Genomic DNA, 23,807 nt, shown 5'->3' with positions numbered 1-23,807 from the left:
AGGTGACTTCCCATCACCTCCCCATGGGAATGGTGGCTTCTGGAGCCGACCCACAGCACTCCCAGTGGCCGCCCTCTCCCACTCAAGGTCAAACTTAAACTCCATGTGCACCAAGGTCCAACTTCCTCCCAAAAGCCAAAGAGGTCACACTGCTGCTTCTGACAAGATGAGGTGACAGAGGTGACTGTGAAGAGAGGGGACTGTGAGCCTGGGCCGGACATGTGGAGTCTTTCTGACTTTAGGGCCAGTAGCCTCTCAGGAGGCAGGAGGCAGGCTGAGCGGAGGTGACTCCAGTCTCTATCAGAATTCTGAGTTCCCCCTTAGGCTTAAACAGGGAGGGGAGTGGGCCATTTGCTGGGAGCCTCCACTCCAGCCACACTAGTGTCACAAAGACCTGGATATGCTAACGAAAGTGTGGGGCATGATGGCCTGGAGAAGGGTCCTCTCCAGCTCCCTCAGGGCAGTGGTTTATACAAACAGAAATGGGCCAGAGGAGTTCAGGTTTGAGGTTAAGAAAAGAACCCCAAAGCACACAGATTCTCACTGACAAACTGTTTATTGAATTTTGTCATCAGTATGGGGTGTCTCTTGTTGTATCTTAGAATCCTAGGATTCAGGGAGGTGGTAAAGTGGCAATGGTGAATTTGGGAATCTGGTCTCCCAAAAGTACCTGCCGCTCTACCCCTGACTCTGCAATGGCTGCCAGGCGGATCACCCCTCCGCTGGAGCCATCCCGCTCCATGGCCAAAGCAAGAGCTGTGGAGAAAAGAAGAAAGTTGGGATTGGAGGCAGATGCTGGGATCATGGCAAGGAAAGAGGAATGCTGACCTGGCTTGAGTATGGGGATTTATGCTCACAGACCCAGAAGCCGCAGTTCTCACCATTGGCAGTGAATTGCAGACATTCTTCCTTGGTCATGCCCTCCCGGTAGGTAGCATCGACATAGCCATAGATATAGGAACTCCCGGAGCCCCCGATGGCAAAGGACTGTCTTACCATCATACCCCCCATGGGTACCGAATACACCTGCCAGACGGAGGGAGAAGAGTGTCACCATTTGTACCCTCCCCACAACACACGTATGTTCGCCTGTCTACTGCGGAACTGGTCTGCGAAAAGTTAATAGTATGTGATGTAGAGACTGGAAGGAAAAGTAGAAAATGCCTGCGGTGGGGAGAGAATGAAAGGCATGGTTCCAATGTTCTCGGGGTTGTGGTATCTGACCTGCCCCCCTTCTTGGGGGTCCCAGCCCGCAATGATGATTCCTGCCATCAGGTCTTCTCGGTATCGGTAACACATCTCCTTAAAGAGGCTGGCTGCCGTGTGTACCAGCGGAGGCTCATTCAGCTCAATGCTAGAAGGTGAAGGGAGTCATAGGGAAGGCAGTGTCAGGACCTGGGAGTCAGACTATTCAGCTCCTTAGGTCCCAACTCCTTTCAGATACTTGCTCCCCCCCTGCCCACAAGTACCTGTGGAAACCAAGCTGATAAGTGACTGCGTCAGCTACTGCCTGGGTATCAGCTGCTGAGCCTGAGCGGCAGCAAAAAATACGGTCGTGAATAGGGGTCAGCTTGTCAGTCACTCGATTGGCGATGTACGACCTGCCGGATAGCAGAATAGTGAGGGAAGGACCCCACCTGTCTCCCACTTTCATCTTTTACTATCCACTCCCTCAACAGGAATTCCAGTATTTCCTGTTAGTTCTCATCTAAACTGAAGCAGGCTGGAGAACAAACTTTTGCAAGAAGTTCACCAAAAGGTGAAGAGAACTACGAAGCAGTAGAAGCTGGAACAAATCCTTATCTCCCGGGAGGGGAGAAACCTCCCTTCCCACAGTAGTCTATGGAGGGTAAGGATGGGCTGGCAGGCAAGGAAGGAAGGGAAAGATGGGGAGAAGACCTTTCACATATCTGTCCTGAGCTCACCCAGTGGTTGTTCTGGAGTCGGCTCCCAGAACCACGCCCCCATCAAATTGCACAGCCATGATAGTGGTCTGGAAAAAGAGGAGAAAGGGGTGAGTCTGGGCCTCTCCATATTCTCCAGCATACACAAACCTTAATGATCCGTCTATCCAGTCCCTAGAGTATGAGAAAGTCGTGCGCCACCAACACATCGTCAAATCTCATGGGGTTCTCAATAACCCGCAGAATACCAGAAATCCAATCTTTAAGTTCCCAAAGGTCCACCCTGACCTTAAGCTTTCGTCCTGCAAGATTCCAGAACTCCACGCTTCAGCCTACCTTCTACCTCCTCCCACACCACTCCAGCGTCCTTAGGATACCTCCTCCCCTGCCTGAGCGCATCACACAGACCACCTCTCTTCCCCGCCCCTCGAGTTCTCCCAACCCACTCCAGCCTTATCTTTCCATCGCTTCAATCCTTGTGCATATCTCGTGAACCCCGAGTCCTTCCTCACCCCTGTTGAGACTTCCCGGTTTTCCCAGTCGGGGGTAATGGCCTCAGGCCCCCAGGCTGGTGCTGGGCGCGCTCCCCGAGCAGCTACTAAGGTGGCCGCCATCTTCCTCCTCCGGTACGGCCACAAAGCAACTGTCGTAAAGCGCTCCGTCACTCTCTTTAGTCGTGCTCTGAGGCCTTCTGGGGGCGAAGCTGCGCCACGGTTGACGGCAGAAAGGAAAAGAAATGTGTAGTGAACGTTCTTTGCGACCGTGAGAGCTTGATGGCAGCGTGGGTGGCAAACAAAGAAACAAAAAACAAAAAAGAAACAAACAGCTCCAAACCGTCTGGAAAAACTACTTTCCTATCGGTGTACGCGGGACTGATATATCCGATCGGAGTTGCGATTCAAAGAGGCTTCAGGATAGACTTGAGCGTCTCCGATTTAGAATGACCGCACTATGTTTTCATTTCTCTTAGGTATATACTTAGGCGTATACACTAGGAGTGAAATTGTTGGGTCATTTAGTAACTTTTTAACATTTTAAGGAACTGACAGCTTTTCCACAGCAGCTGCCTCGTTTTACATTCTCACCAGCCATGAATGAGGATTCCGATTTCTCCACTTCCTAATTTTTGTGGTGCATTTTTAATTTTACCCATCCTAGTGGGTGTGAAGTGATATCTTGTGGGGTTGTTGTTGTTGTTTTTGCTTTTCTCTGTGATGAGTGACATTGAACATATTTTCATGCGCTGATTGACCATTTGCATATCTTCTTTTGAAAAATATCTATTTAAGTCCTTTGCCTGTTTTAAAATTGGGTTATCTTTTTATTGTTGAGTTATGAGGGGGTTTTTTTCCCTTCACGAGCAAAGCATCAAACTTTTTCTTTTCTTTTTTTTTCTTTTGCTGCCCCGCGCGGCTTGTGGGATCCTAGTTCCCCCACCAGGGACTAAACCCCGGGCCCCGGTAGTGAAAGCCCAGAATCATAACCACTCGGTCACTAGGGAACTCCCTACATCAAACTTTTAAAAAAATTGAAGTATAGTTGATTTACAATATTGTGTATAGCAAAGTGATTAAGTTATATATATATATATATTTCCATTATAGGCTATTACAAGATATTGAGTATAGCTCCCTGTGCTATACAGTAAATCATTGTTGCTTATCTATTTTATGTATAGTACTTTGCATCTGTTAATCCCATACTCCTAATTGTAAGAGTTCTTTTTATAGTCTACATACTACACCTTTATCAGACACACAATTTGCAAATATTTTCTCCCATTCCATGGACTGTCTTCTCACTTTCTTTTTTTTTTTTTTAATTTTTGTTTATTTTATTTATTCATTTATGGCTGTGTTGGGTCTTCGTTTCTGTGCGAGGGCTTTCTCTAGTTGTGGCAAGTGGGGGCCTCTCTTCATCGCGGTGCGCGGACCTCTCATTATCGCGGCCTCTCTTGTTGCGGAGCACAGGCTCCAGAGGCGCAGGCTCAGTAATTGTGGCTCACGGGCCTAGTTGCTCCGCGGCATGTGGGATCTTCCCAGACCAGGGCTCGAACCCGTGTCCTCTGCATTGGCAGGCAGATTCTTAACCACTGCGCCACCAGGGAAGCCCTCACTTTCTTTTTAAATTAATTAATCAATTAATTTTCAGCTGCGTTGGGTCTTCATTGCTGCATACGGGCTTTCTTTTTAGTTGCATCTTAGTTGCTCCGCGGCATGTGGGATTTTCCCAGACCAGGGCTCAAACCCGTGTCCCCTGCATTGGCAGGCCGATTCTTAACCACTGCGCCACCAGGTAAGTCCCTGGAAGGGAGATTCTTAACCACTGGATCACCAGGGAAGTCCCAGATGTTGTATTTATTCTTGAGTCAGGTTTGCTAGTGTGTGTCTTTTTAGGAATTTGTCCATTTCATTTAGGTTATCTACTTTATTGGCCTACAATTGTTTATAGTATTTCCTTATAATACTTTTTATTTCTGTAAGATGGTTAGTAATGTTTCCTCTTTCTTCTTTTTTTTTTTTGCAGGATCTCAGTTCCTGACCAGGGATTGAACCCAGGTCACAGAAGTGAAAGCCCGGAATCCTAACCACTAGGCCATCAGGGAACTCCCCCTCTTTCTTTCTTCTTTTTTTTTTTTTAAATTAATTAATTAATTTATTTATTTATTTATTGGCTGCGTTGGGTCTTTGTTGCTGTGCGTGGGCTTTCTCTAGTTGTGGCGAGCGGGGGCTACTCTTCGTTGTGGTGTGCAGGCTTCTCATTGTGGCGGCTTCTCTTTGTTGCAGAGCACAGGCTCTAGACACGCAGGCTGCAGTAGTCGTGGCACGCGGGCTCAGTAGTTGTGGCTTGCAGGCTCAGTAGTTGTGGCTCGCGGGCTCTACAGCGCAGGCTCAGTAGTTGTGGCACTCGGGCCTAGTTGCTCTGTGGCATGTGGGATCTTCCTGGACCAGGACTCGAACCTGTGTCCCCTGCATTGGCAAGCGGATTCTTAACCACTGCGCTACCAGGGAAGTCCCTCATTTTTTTTTTTAATACTCTTTTTTATTTTCTTCTATAAATTCTTTTTTTTTTTTTTTTGGCTGCATTGGGTCTTCATTGCTGTGTGCGTGCTTTCTCTAGTTGTGGCGAGCAGGGACTACTCTTCGTTGTGGTGTGCGGGCTTCTCATTGCGGTGGCTTCTCTTGTTGTGGAGCACAGGCTTTAGGCGCACAGGCTTCAGTAGTGGCAGCACACAGGCTCAGTAGTTGTGGCTCACAGGCTCTAGAATGCAGGCTCAGTAGTTGTGGCGCCCAGGCTTAGTTGCTCCACAGCATCCCCTCTTTCATTTTTGATTTTAATAATTTGAGTCCTCTCTCTTTTTTTCTTGGTCAGTCTAGCTAAAGGTTCGTCAGTCTTAGTGGTCTTTTCAAAGAGCCAACTTTTGTTTTAGTTGATTCTATTGTTTTTCTGTTTTCTATTTCATTTATTTACACCCTAATCTTTATTATTTCCTTCCTTCTGCTTTCTTTAGATTTAGTTTGCTCTCCTTTTTCTTTTCTTTTCTTTTCTTTTCAGCTGTGACACGTGGCTTGCAGGATCTTAGTTCCCCAAGCAAGGATTGAACCCAGGCCCCATGCAGTGGAAGCAGGGAGTCCTAACCACTGAACTGCCAGGGAATTCCCTGCTTTTCTTTTTCTAGTTTATTAAGGTAGAAGGTTAAGCTGTTGATTTGAGATCTTTCTTCATTTTTAATATAGGCATTCATAGCTACACATTTCCTTCTGAGCACTGCTTATGCTGCATCCCAAGTTTTGGTATGTTTTCTTTTCATTTTCACTAACCTCAAAATATTTTCCCTGTGATTTCTTCTTTGACCCAGTGGTTGGTTAGGAGTGTGTTTTTTACTTTCCACATACTTGTGAATTTCCCAAATTCCCTTTTGCTATTGATTTCTAATTTCACTCCAGTTTAGTTGGAGAATATTTTGTGACTTCAACCTTTTTAAATTAATTGAGACTTTTTTGTGGCCTACCCTATGGTCCATCCTGGAGAATGTTGCATGTGCACTTGAGAAGAATGTGTATTTTGCTGTTACTGTGTGGAGTAGTCCTCCTATGAACCTGCCATACTATTTCTACATACTGCAGCTGGAGCTGGTGCTTTTTTTTTTTTTTTTAATATTTATTTATTTATTTATTCGCCACGTCAGGTCTTAGTTGTGGCACGCAGGATCTTTCGTTGTGGTGCATGGTCTTCTCTCTAGTTGTGGTGTGCAGGCTCCAGAATGTGCGGGTTCCAGAGCACGGGGGCTCATTAGTTGTGGCGGGTGGGCTCTGTAGTTGCAGTACGTGGGCTTAGTTGCCCTGCAGCATGTGGGATCTTAGTTCGCTGACCAGGGATTGAACCAGCGTCCCCTGCATTGCAAGATGGATTCTTAACTCACTGGACCACCAGAGAGTCCCTGGAGCTGGTGTTTTGAATTGAAAATATGATCCAGACAATCCCCCACTTAAAATTAACTCTCAAGATAAAGTCCTGTCTCTATAACAGTTTATAAGGCCCTTCATGTACTCGCTCCTGCCCACCTGTCTGGAATCACATCTCTTATTTACTTCTAAATTTTTTATTGTAATAAAATATAAATAACATAAAATTTAGCATTTTAACCATTTTTGGTGTACAATTCAGTAGCATGAAGTACATTTACTTTGTTGTGCAATCCCCTCTTTTCTTTTTGACACTCTTGTCTCCAGCCATCTGAACTATTTTTAGTGCTCATACATTCATTCAACAAAAGCTGTTGAATGTCTACTAGGTGCCAGGCACAGTTTGAGGTACTGGAAGTACATCAGGGAACAAAGTAGACAGAAATTCCTAGCCCCATGGAACTTACATGTATTAAGGGAGACAAAAAAATAAGTACAATATACAGCATGTTAAATAGTGAATCATACTAAGAAGAAAAAGCAAGGAAGGGAGATAGGAAGATGTGTGTGTGTGTGTGTGTGTGTGTGTGTGTGTGTGTTGAAATTTTAGAAAGAATAATCAGGGAAGGTCTCACTGGAGAGACATTTAAATAAAGACCAGAAGGAAGGAGGGAAGTCATTTATATATTTTGGGGTAAAGCATTCTGGACAGAGGGAAGAGCAAGTGCAAAGTCATGAGGCAGGATCATGCCTGACATATTCAATGAATACTGACGAGGCCAGTTTGGCTAGTGCAATCAGATCACATAGGGCCTTTGAGAAGCTTTTCATCATTCTCAGCTGAAAATATGATCCAGAAAATTTCCTGCAATAGGAAGCCATTGGAAAGTTTTGAGCAGGGAAGTGACATGATATGCTTTACATTTTAAAGATCACTTTGGCTGCTCTATTGAAAATACACTGTAGGGACGCAAAGTATGGGAGAGAGAAACAATTAGGAGGCTATTGCAATAATCCAGGTGATAGGTGAAGTTGACTTGACAAGGTTGGTAGCAGTGGAGATAGTGAGAAATAGTCAGATTCTGACTGCTTGGAGGTGGGTATGATGAAAGAGAAACCAAAGAGTCAGGATGACTGCAAGGGTTTTGGCTTAAGGACCTGGAAGAATGGAATTGTCGTTTACTGAGCTAGCGAGGACTGTGGAGTATTTGGGGAGGAGAGAATATTGGAAGCTCAGTTTTGGACTTGTTAAGTTTGCTATCTCTAGTTGAAATCCAAGTGGAGATGTGGAATAAGGAAGTGATATGTAGTATTCTGGAGTCCAGGGGAAAGTGGGTTGGAGTTATAATTTGGGAATTATCAGTGTGTAACTTTGTTTACAATTGTGGGAGTGGAGTCATTTAATAAACATACATTACTCAGCTGAGCACCTGCTTGGCGTGAGGCAAGACACACAGGTTTTAGCCTTGGGTAGTTGACAGGAAAGGGTGTCATTTATTGAGATAGGAAACACAAGAAGAGGTGCAGTTCTGGGAGGAGGTGACTGGATTCGTCTTGGATGTGTTGCATTTGTGGTGTCTGTGGAGGTGTCCAGGAAAGACACCTGGGGCTGGAGCTTTATGGGGGCTGGAGCTCAGGGGACAGGTCTGGTCTGGAGACTTGGCATGTAGTTGGCAACAGAAGCTGTAGGAGTGGTTGACATAGGCCAGGGGTAGCGTGAGTCTCTCGGCGGCCGGAAACAGGGATGACACATCTTCCCACATCTATTTTTTCCTGTTTCCCTTAAGCGCCTGCTGTCATCACAGAAAACGCCCTAAATCGACAGCTACCAAAGAATACTTTCTTAAAAATAAATTTATTTATTTATTTATTTTAGGCTGCGTTGGGTCTTCGTTGCTGTGCACGGGCTTTTCTCTACTTGCGGTGAGCAGGGGCTACTCTTCCTTGCCGTGCAGGCTTCTCACTGCGGTGGCTTCTCTTGTTGCCGAGCAAGGGCTCTAGGCCTGTGGGCTCAGTAGTTGTGGTTCGCTGCTCTAGAGCACAGTCTCAGTAGTTGTGACTCACGGGCTTAGTTGCTCCGCTGCAGGTGGGATCTTCCCGGACCAGGGCTCAAACCCGGGTCCCCTGCATTGGCAGGCGGATTCTCAACCACTGCCACCAGGGAAGTCCCAAAGAATACTTTTTATTTCCCACAGCTCCTCCCTTTTCCCGGAGATTGCGGATAGAGGCAGGGTCTAAAAAACCCACCCCTATCGAGGTGAGCCTCCAGGGGTGGTGACGTCACCAAGGAGGCGGGGTATATGGCGACCACGCCCCCGGCACCGGGAGGCGGGGCCAAGGGCTCAACCTGGAGGTGCACCGACCCCTCCCCAGGGCGCTTCCTTCCTCCGGCCAGTAGGCGTCAGGCCAGCTCGAGCAGGCCGCCTTCGGCCAGCAAGCTCTGAGTACGGTTGTAGACGTCCTCTAGGGTGCCCGCGGCCTGGACTAGCGCGTTCCGTGCCTCCGCCTCTTTGGAACCTGGACACGCCAGCTCGAGCAAGCGGCCGCGACCCGGGAAGGCGAGGAATGCGAGGTGGGCGGCCTGACGGACGAACCAGGGGTGGTGCGGAGCCAGGGCCGTGCCGTAGGCGTCGCTGCACTGAGCGCCAGCGTCCGGGCCTCCGAGCATCCCGGTCGCCACCCGGTGGAGGCAGAGCTGGGACCAGCGTAGCGCACGGTGCAGCAAGAGCATCGTCAGTGAGCCCGGGCACCCGGCCGAGAGTCGTGGGGCGATCCCGGGCCGCTCCCACGCCACCATGGTCGCCAGCGACGTGTAGTGCGCGGCCTCTGGGCCGTGCACCAGAGCCTCGAGGGCTGTCACTTTGGCGGAGGCCTCGCTTGTGGCGAAGGCGAAGATGGAGCCGAGGGGAGCTAGGAACCTGTGTGTGTGATGGTGGGAAGGGTAGGAAGGTTTGAGAGAGGGCGATGGAGCCACAAAGAGGCGGGGACTGGATGGGGTGGGGGGAGAGACCACTCACCGGACTAGCTCCCTCCATCCTGCCAGGTACTGCGACAACTCCACATCCCTTTCCGGGTTCAGACTGGCGCGGAACGGCCTCATCATGCGGCCCAGCATCCCCTGAGGGCCCAGACACTGAGGCCCTTCCCGTTCCGGGGCCTCCAAGGGTCCCGACTGTTGCCGGACCTGGGGGTGAGATAGGAGGGGAAAGGAGTGGGAGCAGAACCCCTAGCTTGCTGGGTTCTCCAAGCAGCCCAGTTGGGCTGTGAAGAAATTATTCCTAAGATCTAGATGGTGTCCCTCTTGCTGTATTCTCAGCTTCTGACGGGAGAAGGGAGAGGAGGAGGAGGGCCTGCCCTTCATCAGATCCTCAGCCTGGTCCACTTCCCCCTGCTCAGAGTCCTACCTGGAGCTCCCAGTCCCAGCCCTTCCGGGAGCATACCTGGAAAGGAGGCGGTTCCCTGGCAATGCAGGACTGGGCCCCAGGTCTGCAGCCTGAGAGGGCACCTGAGGGAAGTGAAACAGAGCAGCGAGGGCTTGAGGAGAGACCTTAGGAGGTCTCAAGGGCCTGGATTCCCCGGTTCCTCCCAGAGCAGGTGAGGGAAGGGGTACTCACGGAGGCTCCGAGCCCAGAGATAAACAAGCAGTAGTGTGAAGACAGCAAGAGGAATCGCACTGCGCAACCAGTGCCGAGGGACCGGCTGAGGCAGTGGGACCCGCATGGCTGCTGCAGGGACCGCCGACCCTTCACCAGCCCCTGCCAGGCCTTGTCCCTTCGCCTCCAGGAGGGGAGAGAAGCCGCAGTGCCTGAGGCGCAAAGGGTTAATAATTAACCTACTAAGTCCCCCTCCCCTGTGCCCTTTGCCCCAGAGGGCAGCATCTGAGGAGAGAGGGACTGGATGAAGAGGATTTGGGGGTTCGGTAGCAGTGACACATCGCTACATTTCCCTTCCCTGTAAGGCCAGGTTGTAGTAAGAGGAAGCCTGGGTATTGTGAGGAGAGGCTGAGGTCAGAACCAGTTCCCCCACTGAGCAATGGTGGACCCTAAGTTGACTCTGGGCCTGAGTTCCCTCCACTGTACATTGAGGATAATAATATGTTCTTTTGCAGGCTTCATGTGAGGATTAAATGATATCACATGTGCAAACACTGTAAATGGAACAGCTTACCACAATTGCTCCATAAATCTTACCTTTTAAGTTCAAGCATGGGGCACCTGGGATTCAGAGAACACCCACTTCTAAATTCTCTATCCTGTCCCCAGGGGACCTTATCTTATTATTATTATTATTTTAATTTTATAAATTTATTTATTTATTTTTGGCTGCGTTGGGTCTTCGTTGCCGCGCGCGGGCTTTCTCTAGTTGCGGTGAGCCGGTGCTACTCTTCGTTGCGGCGCGCGGGCTTCTCATTGCGGTGGCTTCTCTTGTTGCGGAGCACGGGCTCTAGGTGCACGGGCTTCAGTAGTTGTGGCTCTCGGGCTCTAGAGCGCAGGCTCAGTAGTTGTGGCGCACGGGCTTAGTTGCTCCGCGGCATGTGGGTTCTTCCCGGACCGGGGCTCAAACCCGTGTCCCCTGCATTGGCAGGCGGATTCTCAACCACTGCGCCACCAGGGAAGCCCAGGGGACCTTTTTTTTTTTTTTTTAATTTATTATTATTATTATTTTTAAAATTAATTAATTAATTTTTGGCTGCGTTGGGTCTTCGTTTCTGTGCGAGGGCTTTCTCTAGTTGTGGCAAGCGGGGGCCACTCTTCATCGCGGTGCGCGCGCGGGCCTCTCACTATCACGGCCTCTCTTGTTGCGGAGCACAGGCTCCAGACGCGCAGGCTCCAGACGCGCAGGCTCAGTAGTTGTGGCTCATGGACCTGGTCGCTGCGCGGCATGTGGGATCTTCCCAGACCAGGGCTCGAACCCGTGTTTCCTACATTAGCAGGCAGATTCTCAACCACTGTGCCACCAGGGAAGCCCCCCAGGGGACCTTATCGTAATCTGCATGCCTGAGGTCTCAATTATATAGTTTAGGCTGTCACCTTTTACATTTTTGTAGTTTACTTTTTTTAATCTCCAGATTGATTCCTCAATCATTCATCAAACCAACGTTTATTAACCACCTCCACATGCCAGGCCCTGTACTAGGCTCCATGAAGACAAATGTGCCTTCACAGAGCTCAGGGTCCATTGGAGAATTTATCATCTGTCTCCCCCACTGGAATGTGAGCTCTGATGAAGACAGGGGCCTTTTCTTGGTGGCTGCTCTATTTAGCGTTTAGAATATTGCCTGGGCCAAAACACATTATTTCTAAATAAGTATATATTGAATAGACAAAGGAATGTTTTTGAAGGGCAGGCAAATCAGGGGTGGTACTCCCCATAGCAAATTTGTTTGTTGTTGTTGTTTTTTTAAATTAGGAGTCCCCCTGGTGGTCACAGGGGGAAAAACATTGAGGGAAAGGCTACAGGAAGCAATGGAAGAAATAGCGTCTCCTGTTCTCAGTTCCCTGTCCATAAACTTTTTAAAACTGTTCCTGTCTCTGTGTACATTTTCTTTTGAGGGGAAGGGGTGTCCCAGATTCTCAAGGCATCGGGTCCCCAATCACTCACAAGATGCTTCCCAGCTCCCACAGTTCATGGATTCTTGCCCTGTCTCACTCCGATGCTCCCTCACAACCTGGAGGTCCCTGGGGTCCCTGTCCAGTGGGATTCTGGAACCATCACTTCCATCCCTAGCCGTGGGTTCCCCATTTCCTAGTGTTGGAATGTTCCCTGGCTTGCTGACTGTGACCTTAGACAAGTCGCTTGCAATTCCGCAGCTCTAGTTCCCTCACTGGCAGAATAGGAATGGTAATTCTCACCTCCTAAAATTGTTGTGTGGATTAAATAAAACATGCCAGCAAAACGCTAACCACGATTCGTGGCCTATAGTCTGTAAACGTTCGGTAGGTTGGTGGTTATTTAAACCCGTGGGTTCTTGCTGCCCCTCCTCCTCTGGCGCTGGGAGCGTCAGTCTCCCTGAGCTGAGAAACAAGTTTGTAGGCTTCCGGAACGGATTGGTTTTGAGTGTCACTTAATTCAGGTGGCCCTTCCGCAATCGGAGCCCTCTTAGGGCAAAGGTGGTATACACCTGCACAAAGGGCCCGGGCTCACAGAGGCTGCGGGATGGAGCGGGGCGCGGGAGCCAAGCTGCTTCTGTTGCTGTGGGCGACGTGCTTCGGGCATGCAAGAGCAGATGCGTTGAGCGGCTACACATTGGTCATCGAGGTGACCAACGGGGGCCCCTGGGGCGACTGGGCCTGGCCAGAGATGTGTCCTGACGGATTCTTCGCCAGCGGGTTCTCGCTCAAGGTAGGGGCTCAGGCCTAGGTCTCGGTGGGGACCCCAAGCAGAGGATGGCAGTCTTCTGACTCGTCCTCCGCCGCCCAGGTGGAGCCCCCCCAAGGCATTCCTGGCGACGACACGGCTCTGAACGGAATCCGGCTGCACTGCGCGCGCGGGAATGCGGAGCTCAACACGCACGTGGTGGAGTCCCAGTCTGGAAGGTGGGGGGCAGGGGCCGAGGATCCCCTAGGGTCGGGGTATGCCCCTTGCTCTCCGTTACGCACATCCCCTACCGATAGGCAGGTTCCTCCAGAGCTGTGGGGAGGTTTAGACCTGGGAAGCGGGTGGGAGACTCCCAGCTCCGCACCTCGGTGGAGGTCAGGTGACTGTTGCACCTGGCTGGGACGCCCCGAGGCCTGGGTCCGGCTGGAGGTGGGTAGGGGGCGCCCGCGGAGACCGCGCGTCTCTGCTTCCTTCGCAGGTGGGGCGCGTGGAGTGAGCCGCTGTGGTGTCCCGGCAGCGGCTTCCTGGTGGCTTTCTCGCTTCGCGTGGAGGCACCCGTGACCCCCGGGGACAACACGGCTGCGAACAACGTGCGCTTCCGCTGCTCCGACAGCACGGAGTTGCAGGGGCCCGGTCTGTCCTGGGGAGACTTTGGAGACTGGAGTGAGCCTTGCCCTAAAGGAGTGTGCGGCTTGCAGACCAAGATCGAGCAGCCTAGAGGCCTCCGCGATGACACCGCTGTTAACGACGCGCGCTTTTTCTGCTGTCGCAGTTGACACCATCGCCGCCCTCTCCCAGCCCAAGCCTAGTCCCACCTCCGCTATTAAAGCTTCTCTGTCTTGGCTTTGGTCTCGCTTGTTTTAGGGGTGGGAAAGTGCGTAGCCCCATCTTCCTCCTAACCTAGCATTGGGCCAGGCCCAATTAGGATTTGGTCTCAGGAGTCCATGGCAAGCTACTGAAAGTTACCGACCCATAGTTCAGAAAAGACACACTTAAACACAATTTTGCGTACAAGTTAAGGAAGTCCCTGCCTTTCTGTGAGCCTCTGCAGACACATCGTCCCCAATAAGAGACCAGGTTGTTTCCTTTCTGAACCACCAGTGACCCCAGATCAAGAAACTTCTACCAAATTAGGAGGTGACAATGCTATATCGTCTTAAGGTTTCATTTTCTAGAACTTAGGAGGCTAACATGTCTTTTCCATAGTTTTCCTCCCCGCCCCCCCCCGCCAAAACTCAAACAGTGGCTTTTCTGTATACTGTGTCCAATTGAGGGTCTTTGTCCTTGCTGCCCTCTCTGCCTGGAATCCCCCAACTGTCCAGATGGTTAGCCCATCCACCAGATTTCAGCTCCAATTTCTCTTTCTTGGACATTATCTTATTAAAAAAGTCCATCCATCAGTCAATATCTATCCCACTACCTCCGTGTTTTTAAAAAGTACTTATCACCAATTAAAATAATCTATTGCCTCTTTTAAAAATTGCCCATCTTCTACCCTTGGAATGTTAAATTCTTTAAGAGCACAGAACTTGCCTGTCTTGTTTACACAGTATTTCCAGTGCACTAATAGTTCAATAACTATTTATTAAGGAAATAACAAGCGGGGTGCAAGGGTCCCAAACACGAGAGCCCCAAGCCACGGTGTCTCTGGAGACCTTCGGACACTCCTTGTATAGGGCACAATCTGAGACGCGGAAGAGAGCTCTAAATAGTTTATTCCAGGGCGGGGGCGGGCCAAGCGGGTGTCCAGGAGCGACGGACCAGGTCCGTGGAGCCTCAGTGAGGGGCGCCCTGCGAAAAAAAAGTGAGGACGCAGTCAGGGAGTAAATAGATTTCCTCGACAGCTCCATCCCACACCGTCCCACCTCCTTCTTCCGACAATCGCCGCAGAAGACACCAATGGACGCGTTCACCAGCTGCACCCCACACAGCAAAATCTCCAGGCACGAGGCGGCCACCAGCAGCGAGAAGAGCGTCACGTTCCAGTAGACCACACCAGGCGGCTCCACGCACGAGCTCCACTGAGTGCGGTTGAGCAGGTAGGAGCCTCTGCGGTTCGGGCAGGGTCACGTGAGAGAAGGAGGTCACGCGGAGCGCCCCCCCCCCGCCTCGGGGCTCCTCGCCCCGCCCCGCGCAGGCGCCGAGGGGGATATGCAAAGGACTTGTTCGGCCCACGTGGAGGAAGCTGTCTCGAAGCCGAGTCCCACCTAGGTTTTTCGGTCCACGTGGGAAAGGCAGGTGGGCAGTAGCAGAGAATGGGGGCGGGGGCGCGAATACAGGCTGAGCCTTACGCGGTCTGTTGGAAGTGGTATGCCCAGGAGCCGTCCATTAAGCATTGTGGTCCAATTCGGAGCCCGGCTCCTGATACCGAGAGGCAGTAGATGGCACCAAGCATCCCGAACGCCGAGCAGAAGACCGATCGCAGCATCTGGATACAGAGTGCGAGGAGAGGTGAGTTGGGCCGTCCCCGCCCCACTCGTGGGCAAAGCGCCCCTAGCTCCCCCCGCCCTTTGTTACTGAGCTCTAACCAGTCTCGTTAAAAATACATTTCCCGTCAAACTCCAGGGCTTGGAGTTCGGCTAATTCTAAGAGCCAGTGGCCGCGGAGGTTCATGGGAATTGTAGTTCCCTCCGGTCAGGCCCACTGAAGCCTAAGATTTGCGGGTGCGAGGGAGCGGTAAGATGGAGCCTAGGACTCTGCAGAGGAGCTCGTGAAGCTGGGAATTCTGTGGAGGGGTTTAGGTGTGATTCTTCGAAGACCGATTCAAAGACCTATGCTGAGTGCCGTCTTAATTTGCATCTTACCCTGCAGCGATTCCCACAGCAGCCTGCACCACAACAGCCTTTGCCCCCTGCCCGGACGGCGGAAATTCCTGGACACAGTACCTGTGGGATCAGAGTCGATGTGATAGCGAGTCACCCAGGTCCCCAACTTGGATCAGTGCTTACCCCGTATTGTTACGAGGTAAGCTTCCTGTGATGCCTTCAGTCATTTGGACTATAGGGAGACCTTATCTCTACTTCTCCTGGAGCAATGTGGGGCTCTGCTTTAAATTTATCTATATTTATGTGCCTACTTATCTCTGTCCAGATTGTAGCCTCCAGGAGGATAGGGCGCAATATCATTATATCCCCCATAAATCTCAGCATATAGTAGGTGCCCAACTGAATGTGAATCAGGAGGCCTGGGTTTAATGCCAACCTTGTGCTCACTTCACACTCCGTGAATTGATTCACCTCTCTGGGTCTCAGTTTTGTCCTCTGTAAAATGGGCTGTTCTCAGGATTTAATGAAATAACAGGTTGCCTTGATGTCAAGACTTGCTCAGAGTAAATGGTCAATAACTATAGAGTCCCTCAGCAGCAGGAAGGAATAGTGGTGTTGGAATGCCTGGCGAACTGGGATTATGGTGGAGGGTGGAGGAGCATGTAAGACTCTGATGGGAAGGGTGGGAATCCCCAAGATACAGCCCTGATCCTCTTTGTCTTTCTTTCTCCCGTGGCCCTCCTCAGAGAGCCCGTCCCCTTCCAGAGCATCAGCTGCTCCCTCTAACAATTGTTGTCTCCTAAATTGATGCCTCCAAATTCAAATCTAACTGCCTGAAGGGTATGTTCGTTTGAATGTCTTGGTTTTAGCTTAAGTTCATCCAGCCTCGTACTAATCTCACAATTTGTTCCCCCCAATTCATCTCCCTTTGGCTTTCTTGTCTCCATCAGTGGAAATATCCTGCAGGTCACCCCGGCCTGAAAACTTGAATCCTTCACACCTAGCCAGACCTCAAGTCTTTGGGACTTGTCCTTCAATGGCTCTTGAATCTGTCAGTCCTTTTTTCTTCCCCACGTTGAATCCCCAATCACCTCCCATGAGAAGGATGTGCTCAGCCTCTCTACTAGATTTTTGTATCTCTTGCCCTGTGCCAACTCACATTCCATTCTACATTGCTACCACCAGATTAAACTTAGATTTCAACTGGTCTTTTCCCTGATCCAATCCTTTAGGGTCTCCTCAAAGAGTAGCCCATCAAGACTGAACTCCAGGAAGGCGTTCGAGGCGTCTCACTTTTGGCTCCAGCCTTAACTTTGTTGCACCAGACCAGGTTCTTTGCCTGTCTCCCATCTCCAGAATTCCACAGCTGTCTGGATCTTTGCCTCCCTGTCTTCCTTGTCTGGCACACACCAACAAGGCAGCATTTTGATCTTCTCTAAGAGAGGGGCTGAGAGTTTTAGTTTCATTATATCATCCACAGCAACCTTACAGAAACACCTGCAGAGTTGAATGAACTTTCCACCAGACACTCTTCCCTCTTCCATGTCTCATGGCAGGTCTAGGGCCAATGCTGGCCCCCTTGCTTAGCCTTTCTGGTTACATCACTTACTCAGAAGCTCCTGGATCCAAAGACACCTGGAATTTGGATTTACCAATTTCAAACGACCTGTTTGTGTTTTTTTTTTTATAAATTTATTTATTTATTTTTGGCTGTGTTGGGTCTTTGTTCCTGTGCACAGGGTTTCTCTAGTTGCCACGAGTGGGGGCTACTCTTTGTTGAGGTGCGCGGGCTTCTTACTTACTGGGTGGCTTCTCTTGTTGTGGAGCCCGGGCTCTAGGCATGGGCTTCAGTAGTTGCAGCACGCGGGCTCAGTAGTTGTGGCTCACGGGCTCTAGAGCACAGGCTCAGTAGTTGTAGCGCACAGGGCTTAGTTGTTCTGCAGCATGTGGGATCTTCCCGGACCAGGGATCGAACGCTGCATTGTGTCCCCTGCATTGGCAGGTGGGTTCTCAACCACTGTGCTACCAGGGAAGCCCTGTTTGTGATTTTTTAAAAAATATTTACTTATTTATTTGGCTGTACCAGATCTTAGTTGCAGCACGCGGGATCTTTAGTTGCGGCATTTGGGATCTTAGTTCCCCGACCAGGGATGGAACCCAGGCCCCCTGCATTGGGAGCACGGAGTCTTAGCCACTGGACCACCAGGGAAGTCCCTGATTTTTACTTTTCTAGCCAAAGTGTTTCCCTTTGTTGTCTGAACTCGTCTGTCTTGCTCTCTGCTATCTCGTCTCATTGAAAAGAGAAGGGTAATTGAAAAGGCAGGAGGAAGCACTGAGTTTATAGTTCGAGTCTGTTTACTTTTCTCCATCTCCATGGCCACTGGCCTCATCTAAGCCACTATCATCTCCCCTGGACAACTGTAGTGACCTCAGTCTGGTCTTTCTGCATCCAGTGCTGACCTCCTACTGTTTACTCACCACCCAGCAGCCAGCCATATCCGGCGGGATATGGAGCAACTAGAACTCTCATCCTTTGCTGGTGGGAATACAATTGGCATAAGTACTTCAGACAACTCTTTGGTAATATCTGTTAGCACTGAACATTTGCATACCTTAAGAATCAGCAGTTTTACTCCTAGGTATCTATCCAACAGAAATGCAAACGTACATTCACCTAAAGACATTTACAGGAATGTTTATAGAGCATTATTTAGAATAAACCCAAGTTGGGAACTGTCCAAATGTCCATCAACAGTAGAATGTTTAAATAAATTGTAGTAATACTTACACAATGGAAATAATTGTGTAAATATTAGAAATAATAAACTACAGCACTGTGTAACAATATGGATGAAACTTACAAACATAATGTTGACCTCAAGAAGCCAGAACAAAAGTGTCCACTCTATATGATTCCATTTATATAAAGTGCTAAACAGACAAAACTAACCTCTGGGATAGAAGTCAGGATAGTGGGGCCCTTGTTGGTGTGGGGTAGGGCCTGGTGGGAGGCATGTCTGGGGTTCTTGTAATGAACCACATCTTGATCTGAGTGCCCAGAACATGGGTGTGTTCCCTTTATAAAAATTCACTGAGCTGTATATTAAGGATCTGGGCATTTGTATGACTTTTTAAAAAGGTAAAAAGTCCTTCAATAGTTTTCTGTGCACTTATAATAAAATTCAAATTCCTCACTGTGTCTTTCAAGGGTATAGGTGCTCTGGCCTCTGCCCTCCTCCGATTTCACTTCATCAAACCTCAGCTGCACTGGCGGCCTCTCCAGTCCTGAGATGTGCAGGCCTATTCCTGCCTTACACTTTGTACTCACCTGTCTGCCATGCTGATTCCTTCTTTTTGTCTTTTGGGTCTCAGTTCAGAAGTCACCTCATCAAGGCCTTCCTTGAAAATGCTATAAGAAGTGGCCCCCCACTTTGACTCAGGAGCTCTTTACGACAGCATCCTGCTTTGTTTTCTTGATGGTCCCTACTTTTATCTGAGATCATCTCGCTCGTCTGTTTACTTTGTTCATTCACTATTAATCCAGTGCCTGTTAATCCAGGCCTAGGCGCCTGGCACACAGCAGCCAATGAAACAGGCAGCCCTTCCTCCTGTGGGGCATACATTTTTGCTTCCTTGATACTGTGTGTCTCCCCAGCAGAAACACCGGCTTCAGGGAGTGCAGGGCTCTCGCCTGTGTGCCTGTGGCATAGCATTAACTGTGAATACACTTGAGAACCTTCTCCAGGGTGGCTGAGAGCATGGAGGCCGGAGGGCAGCTGGGAATGAGCATGTTGGGGGGGCATCCTTGGGGGTCTCTCCAGAAGCAGGCAAGTAAGATTGTGGGGAGGTGGTGGTGGTTTGGGCTGGAGGAGGGGTGTGATGTGACAGCTGCGGAGAGGGTGGGGCTGGGAGGAGTGTGACGTCTCAGAGAGGGTTGAGGTCAGAGGTATGGGGTGGAGTCCAGCAGCCATAAATCCATGGGGGAGGGGGAGGGGGAGTAGGAGGAAAGACCTGGATGGGTAAGAGGGGATTGTTGGGTAAAGGAGAAGAGGTGTCCCCATTAGCTAACAGACTTGTGGCCAGTGAAAGAGACAAAGGTGAGGCATCCCCCGGAGAATTTCATCAGTCAGCCATCCTGAGAAGTGGGGAACCGTGCAGGGTAGATCTTTTGTCTTCATGCCATAAAGATGTTAAATTCGCTTGACCTTCCAAAAAGTTCCCCTAGGGACCTCCCTGGCGGTCCAGCGGTTAAGACAGTGGGCACGGTTTCAATCCCTGGTGGGGGAACCAAGAACCCGCATGCCACGCAGTGCACAAACAAACAAAACAACAAAAAAGTTCCCTGAATGGGCAGGGGCGTGGCGAATGGGGGTTAGGAAGTCCGGGAAGTCTGTGTCTCCCCTTCCCCAATTTCTCCTGACAGATCCTAGTTTCCAGGAAGCCACGGGGACCCCTTCTCCACCATACTGACCCGGGTTCTGAGTTTATCCTTAGTGCCCAGCGCACAGTGGGCATCCAGAAACCTGGGTGGAGAGTGAAGGGACATGGAAGTGGGGGAGGTGACACTCAGCTGATAGGTAGAAAGACTGATCTGCGACATCACTCCCTGGCTCCATATACTGTCACTGTAAACCACACCCGCACCAAGCCCATTATTATCTTAACCTGATAACCTCCCATGCAACCAGCTGTTCCTTCTGCCTCAACCCCTGTAGTGAGGTGTTCCCAGCATCTGCTCAGCAGTGGGGATGGCGAGGGGCTGGTAGGACATACTCCGTACCCAGGAGGGAACATTTTCGAGCAGTAAGGCTCCTTCCTTCTCATCCCCCTCAGACATTCAGCTCAGGACCCTGGGGCTGAGAACCTCCCCTACAGAGTGCTCAGTGTTTGGGGGCAGCCTGCGCGGGCTCCTGGTCCCCACCAAGCCACCGCCATCCCTTCCCGGGCAGCCATCCTTTTCCCTCACTCCCTCTCCCTCCTGTTCAGGACCCCGGAGAGCGGCGCCCAGCCCCCTGGCCCGTGTGCCCTGGCCAGCCCTCTCACCATCAGGCCCCCGCCGATGAAGCCAGCCATGAGCCAGACTTGCAAGCTGAGGTGGTCCTTGGTCCAGGTGGTCTGACCGTTGGGCACTAGCAGGAGGGCGTTGGCCACAATGCAGACCAGGGAGAGGGGGATGAGGGAGAGCCCCACGAAGCGGGCACACTTTCCCGTGCACATGGTGAGGCTCTTGGCAAGGACAGGCAGCAAGTGAAAGTGAGCCCGAGGTTCCCCGGTCCAGAGGGAAAAACAAGCCCGGAGCAAAGGTCGAGGAGGAGGTGTGGCGAAGCTGGCAGTAGCTGATGATAAGGGAGACAGGAGACAAGGGGCTGCAGCAGAGACGCGGGCAAAGGGGAGGATGTGGTGGAGGAGGTGGGGGAGCCTGACACACAGAGGAAGTTGCCTGGGCTCAGTGTGTTCTTCCTCTTTTTCTGCACACACCTCTCCACAGAACCTTGGTCGACTCCTTACCTGCTTTGTGACTTAACCAAGCCCCTTAATGTCTCTGTCTCAGTTGCCTCATCTGTACAAAGGGTATACAGCCAAAGTATGCCCTTGGCTCGCGGGCAGGTGGTGAGGATTAAATGGGTTAGGGAGTTCCCTGGCGGTCCAGTGATTAGGACTCGGCACCCTCACTGCCTGCGGCCTGGGTTCAATCCCTGGTTGGGGAACTAAGATCCTGCAAGCCGCGTGGGGTGGCCAAAAAAAAAAAAAAAAGGGTCAAGGTGAGGGTGAGAAACATTTTGTAACCGAGGACACACTAAGCCAGTGTATGGTGCCCTATTAGTCCCATAGGGAGATTTTCTCCTGGAAAGAAACTAAAGATTGTGGTGGAGGTTCATTATCCTTTTGTTTCTTCTTGTTAATGTCTGTTTATTGAACCATCTTCCTGTTGAGACCACCACTGAGGTCTCATTGATTAAAGCATCCATCCCCCTGGCCTCCGTGTTTGATTCAGCAATGGCCACGTGATCCAAGCCAGCCCCGTGGGAACCAATTTCTGGTTCTTGTTGTTGGCAATCTGAGGTCAAAGAATTCCTGTTTTTGTTGCGCTGCTGCAGTTGCTGGTGGCATATTGTCACCTGCCTGCTGGAGAGTGAAGAAAATCCAGAGGAAAGACCTGTCAAGAGATGGAGAGAGACTAAGTCCCCCCCCGCGCCCCCCCCCACTTGTGGGATCTTAGTTCCCTGACCAGGAATTGAAGCTGGGCCCTCGGCAGTGGAAGCGCAGAGTCCTAACCACTGGACCGCTAAGGAATTCACAAGACTAAGTCTTGATGACATCATGTGAACGTGTAGATCCAGCTATGCCTGAAGCCTGATCAGTCCTTGGAAACTTTTGATTATGTGAACCAGTTTGAGTTGTGTTTCTGTCAACTGCAGGGTAAAGAGTCTTTTTTTGTTGTTTTTTTTAAACCTCCCTCTGTTTTGAGCTGCACACGACAGCATTTTTTTTTTCACATCTTTATTGGAGTATAAATGCTTTACAACGTTGTGTTAGCTTCTGCTGTACAACAAAGTGAATCAGCTATATGTATACATATATCCCCATTATCCCCATATCCCCTCCCTCCCACCCTTCCTATCCCATCCCTCTAGGTTGTCACAAAGCATCGAGTTGATCTCCTTGTGCTATGCAGCAGCTTCCCACTAGCCATCCATTTTACATTTGGTAGTGTATATATGTCAATGCTACTCTCACTTCATCCCAGCTTCCCCTTCCCCCACCCTGTGCCCTCAAGTCCGTTCTCTACATCTGCGTCTTTTTTCCTGCCCTGCCACTAGGTTCATCAGTACCGCTTTTTAAAATTCCATATATATGCGTTAGCATACGGTATTTGTTTTTCTCTTTCTGACTTACTTCACTCTGTATGACAGACTCTAGGTCCATCCACCTCACTACAAATAACTCAATTTTGTTCCTTTTTATGGCTGAGTAATAGTCCATTGTATATATGTGCCACATCTTCTTTATCCATTCATCTGTTGATGGACACTTAGGTTGCTTCCATGTCCTAGCTATTGTAAACAGTGCTGCAATGAATATTGTGGTACATGTAGCTTTTTGAATTATGGTTTTCTCAGGGTATATGCCCAGTAGTGGGATTGCTGGGTCATATGGTAGTTCTATTTTTAGTTTTTTAAGGAACCTCCATACTGTTCTCCATAGTGGCTGTATCAATTTACATTCCCACCAACAGTGCAGGAGGGTTCCCTTTTCTCCACACCCTTTGCAGCATTTATTGTTTCTAGATTTTTTGATGATGGCCATTCTGACCAGTGTGAGGTGATATCTCATTGTGGTTTTGATTTGCATTTCTCTAATGATTAGTGATGTTGAGCATCTTTTCATGTATTTGTTTGCCATATGTATGTCTTCTTTGGAGAAATGTCAATTTAGGTCTTCTGCCCATTTTTGGATTGGGTTGTTTGTTTTTGTGATATTGAGCTGCATGAGCTGCTTGTATATTTTGGAGATTAATCCTTTGTCAGTTACTTTGTTTGAAAATATTTTCTCCCATTCTGAGGGTTGTCTTTTCGTCTTGTTTATGGTTTCCTTTGCTGTGCAGAAGCTTTTAAGTTTCATTAGGTCCCATTTGTTTATTTTTGTTTTTATTTCCCTTACTCTAGGAGGTGGGTCAAAAAGGATCTTGCTGTGATTTATGTCATAGAGTCTTCTGCCTATGTTTTCGTCTAAGAGTTTTATAGTGTCTGGCCTGACATTTAGGTCTTTAATCCATTTTGAGTTTATTTTTGTGTATGGTGTTAGGGTGTGTTCTAATTTCATCCTTTTACACGTATCTGTCCATTTTTCCCAGCACCACCTATTGAAGAGGCTGTCTTTTCTCCATTGCATATTCTTGCCTCCTTTGTCAAAGATAAGGTGACCAGATGTGTGTGGGTTTATCTCTGGGCTTTCTATCCTGTTCCATTGATCTATATTTCTGTTTTTGTGCCAGTACCATACTGTCTTGATTACTGTGGCTTTGGCTATCTGGGGTCTTTTGTCTCTCCATACAAAATTTACGATTTTTTTTTGTTCTAGTTCTGTGAAAAGTGCCATTGGTAATTTGATAGGGATTGCATTGAATCTGTAGTTTTTTTTTTTTTGTCTTTTGGCCCTGCAGTGTGTCTTGTGGGATCTCAGTTTCCTGACCAGGGGTTGAACCCAGGCACTCGGCAGTGAAAGCACAGAGTCCTAACCATTGGACTGCCAGGGAATTTCCTAAAGAGTCTTTTTTGACACAGAGATGAATTCATTAAGCCCTTGCTGTGGACAGAGCCTTGTGCTGGAGAGTACAGGGATTCACAGTTGCATGCGTGAGACCCAGATATGGGCTTCGGGAGAACATGCCTGAGTTAGCTCACCGGTAAAAG

The 23,807-nt window shown here is 49.6% G+C and overlaps 4 protein-coding genes across 4 annotated transcripts; 1 reads left to right on the top strand and 3 right to left on the bottom strand.

Moving 5' to 3' along the window:
• Positions 1-537: 537 nt before the first annotated feature.
• On the bottom strand, positions 538-2,532 carry PSMB6 (proteasome 20S subunit beta 6). The gene is made up of 6 exons (XM_061175338.1): positions 2,417-2,532; positions 1,926-1,993; positions 1,470-1,601; positions 1,225-1,354; positions 882-1,026; positions 538-756 (listed from the first exon to the last, which is right to left on the bottom strand). The coding sequence occupies exons 1-6, from the start codon at positions 2,516-2,518 to the stop codon at positions 614-616; spliced, it is 720 nt and encodes a 239-aa protein (XP_061031321.1). The 5' UTR covers positions 2,519-2,532; the 3' UTR covers positions 538-613.
• A 5,614-nt stretch (positions 2,533-8,146) lies between these two features.
• On the bottom strand, positions 8,147-10,083 carry GLTPD2 (glycolipid transfer protein domain containing 2). The gene is made up of 4 exons (XM_061175572.1): positions 9,925-10,083; positions 9,751-9,815; positions 9,328-9,494; positions 8,147-9,228 (listed from the first exon to the last, which is right to left on the bottom strand). The coding sequence occupies exons 1-4, from the start codon at positions 10,028-10,030 to the stop codon at positions 8,712-8,714; spliced, it is 855 nt and encodes a 284-aa protein (XP_061031555.1). The 5' UTR covers positions 10,031-10,083; the 3' UTR covers positions 8,147-8,711.
• A 2,376-nt stretch (positions 10,084-12,459) lies between these two features.
• Positions 12,460-13,404, top strand: VMO1 (vitelline membrane outer layer 1 homolog). Its single transcript, XM_061175573.1, has 3 exons — positions 12,460-12,652; positions 12,731-12,846; positions 13,107-13,404. Exons 1-3 carry the CDS (start codon positions 12,467-12,469, stop codon positions 13,402-13,404), a joined length of 600 nt encoding a protein of 199 aa, XP_061031556.1. The 5' UTR covers positions 12,460-12,466.
• A 788-nt stretch (positions 13,405-14,192) lies between these two features.
• On the bottom strand, positions 14,193-20,747 carry TM4SF5 (transmembrane 4 L six family member 5). The gene is made up of 5 exons (XM_061176087.1): positions 20,437-20,747; positions 15,433-15,513; positions 14,920-15,056; positions 14,494-14,677; positions 14,193-14,419 (listed from the first exon to the last, which is right to left on the bottom strand). Exons 1-5 carry the CDS (start codon positions 20,608-20,610, stop codon positions 14,405-14,407), a joined length of 591 nt encoding a protein of 196 aa, XP_061032070.1. The 5' UTR covers positions 20,611-20,747; the 3' UTR covers positions 14,193-14,404.
• Between the last annotated feature and the right edge of the window lie 3,060 nt (positions 20,748-23,807).

Source organism: Eubalaena glacialis, chromosome 19, assembly GCF_028564815.1.
Source record: "Eubalaena glacialis isolate mEubGla1 chromosome 19, mEubGla1.1.hap2.+ XY, whole genome shotgun sequence".
NCBI lineage: Eukaryota > Metazoa > Chordata > Mammalia > Artiodactyla > Balaenidae > Eubalaena > Eubalaena glacialis.
Note: the sequence above shows the minus strand (reverse complement) of the source record. Positions and strands in the feature narration are given on the sequence as shown.

Excerpts from the sequence above, each read along its gene's own strand:
- GLTPD2 (XM_061175572.1), bottom strand. The coding sequence starts at position 10,030 with ATGCGGGTCCCACTGCCTCAGCCGGTCCCTCGGCACTGGTTGCGCAGT. Across the intron at positions 9,816-9,924 it reads TCTCTGGGCTCGGAGCCTCC|GTGCCCTCTCAGGCTGCAGA; the intron begins GTGAGTACCCCT and ends CACTTCCCTCAG. Across the intron at positions 9,495-9,750 it reads GGGAACCGCCTCCTTTCCAG|GTCCGGCAACAGTCGGGACC; the intron begins GTATGCTCCCGG and ends TCTCACCCCCAG.
- VMO1 (XM_061175573.1), top strand. The coding sequence starts at position 12,467 with ATGGAGCGGGGCGCGGGAGCCAAGCTGCTTCTGTTGCTGTGGGCGACG. Across the intron at positions 12,653-12,730 it reads CCAGCGGGTTCTCGCTCAAG|GTGGAGCCCCCCCAAGGCAT; the intron begins GTAGGGGCTCAG and ends TCCGCCGCCCAG. Across the intron at positions 12,847-13,106 it reads GTGGAGTCCCAGTCTGGAAG|GTGGGGCGCGTGGAGTGAGC; the intron begins GTGGGGGGCAGG and ends CTTCCTTCGCAG.
- PSMB6 (XM_061175338.1), bottom strand. The coding sequence starts at position 2,518 with ATGGCGGCCACCTTAGTAGCTGCTCGGGGAGCGCGCCCAGCACCAGCC. Across the intron at positions 1,994-2,416 it reads ACCGGGAAGTCTCAACAGGG|ACCACTATCATGGCTGTGCA; the intron begins GTGAGGAAGGAC and ends CTCTTTTTCCAG. Across the intron at positions 757-881 it reads TCTGCAATTCACTGCCAATG|CTCTTGCTTTGGCCATGGAG; the intron begins GTGAGAACTGCG and ends TTTTCTCCACAG.
- TM4SF5 (XM_061176087.1), bottom strand. The coding sequence starts at position 20,610 with ATGTGCACGGGAAAGTGTGCCCGCTTCGTGGGGCTCTCCCTCATCCCC. Across the intron at positions 15,514-20,436 it reads TCATCGGCGGGGGCCTGATG|GTACTGTGTCCAGGAATTTC; the intron begins GTGAGAGGGCTG and ends CTGATCCCACAG. Across the intron at positions 14,678-14,919 it reads TACCACTTCCAACAGACCGC|AGGCTCCTACCTGCTCAACC; the intron begins GTAAGGCTCAGC and ends CCCGAACCGCAG.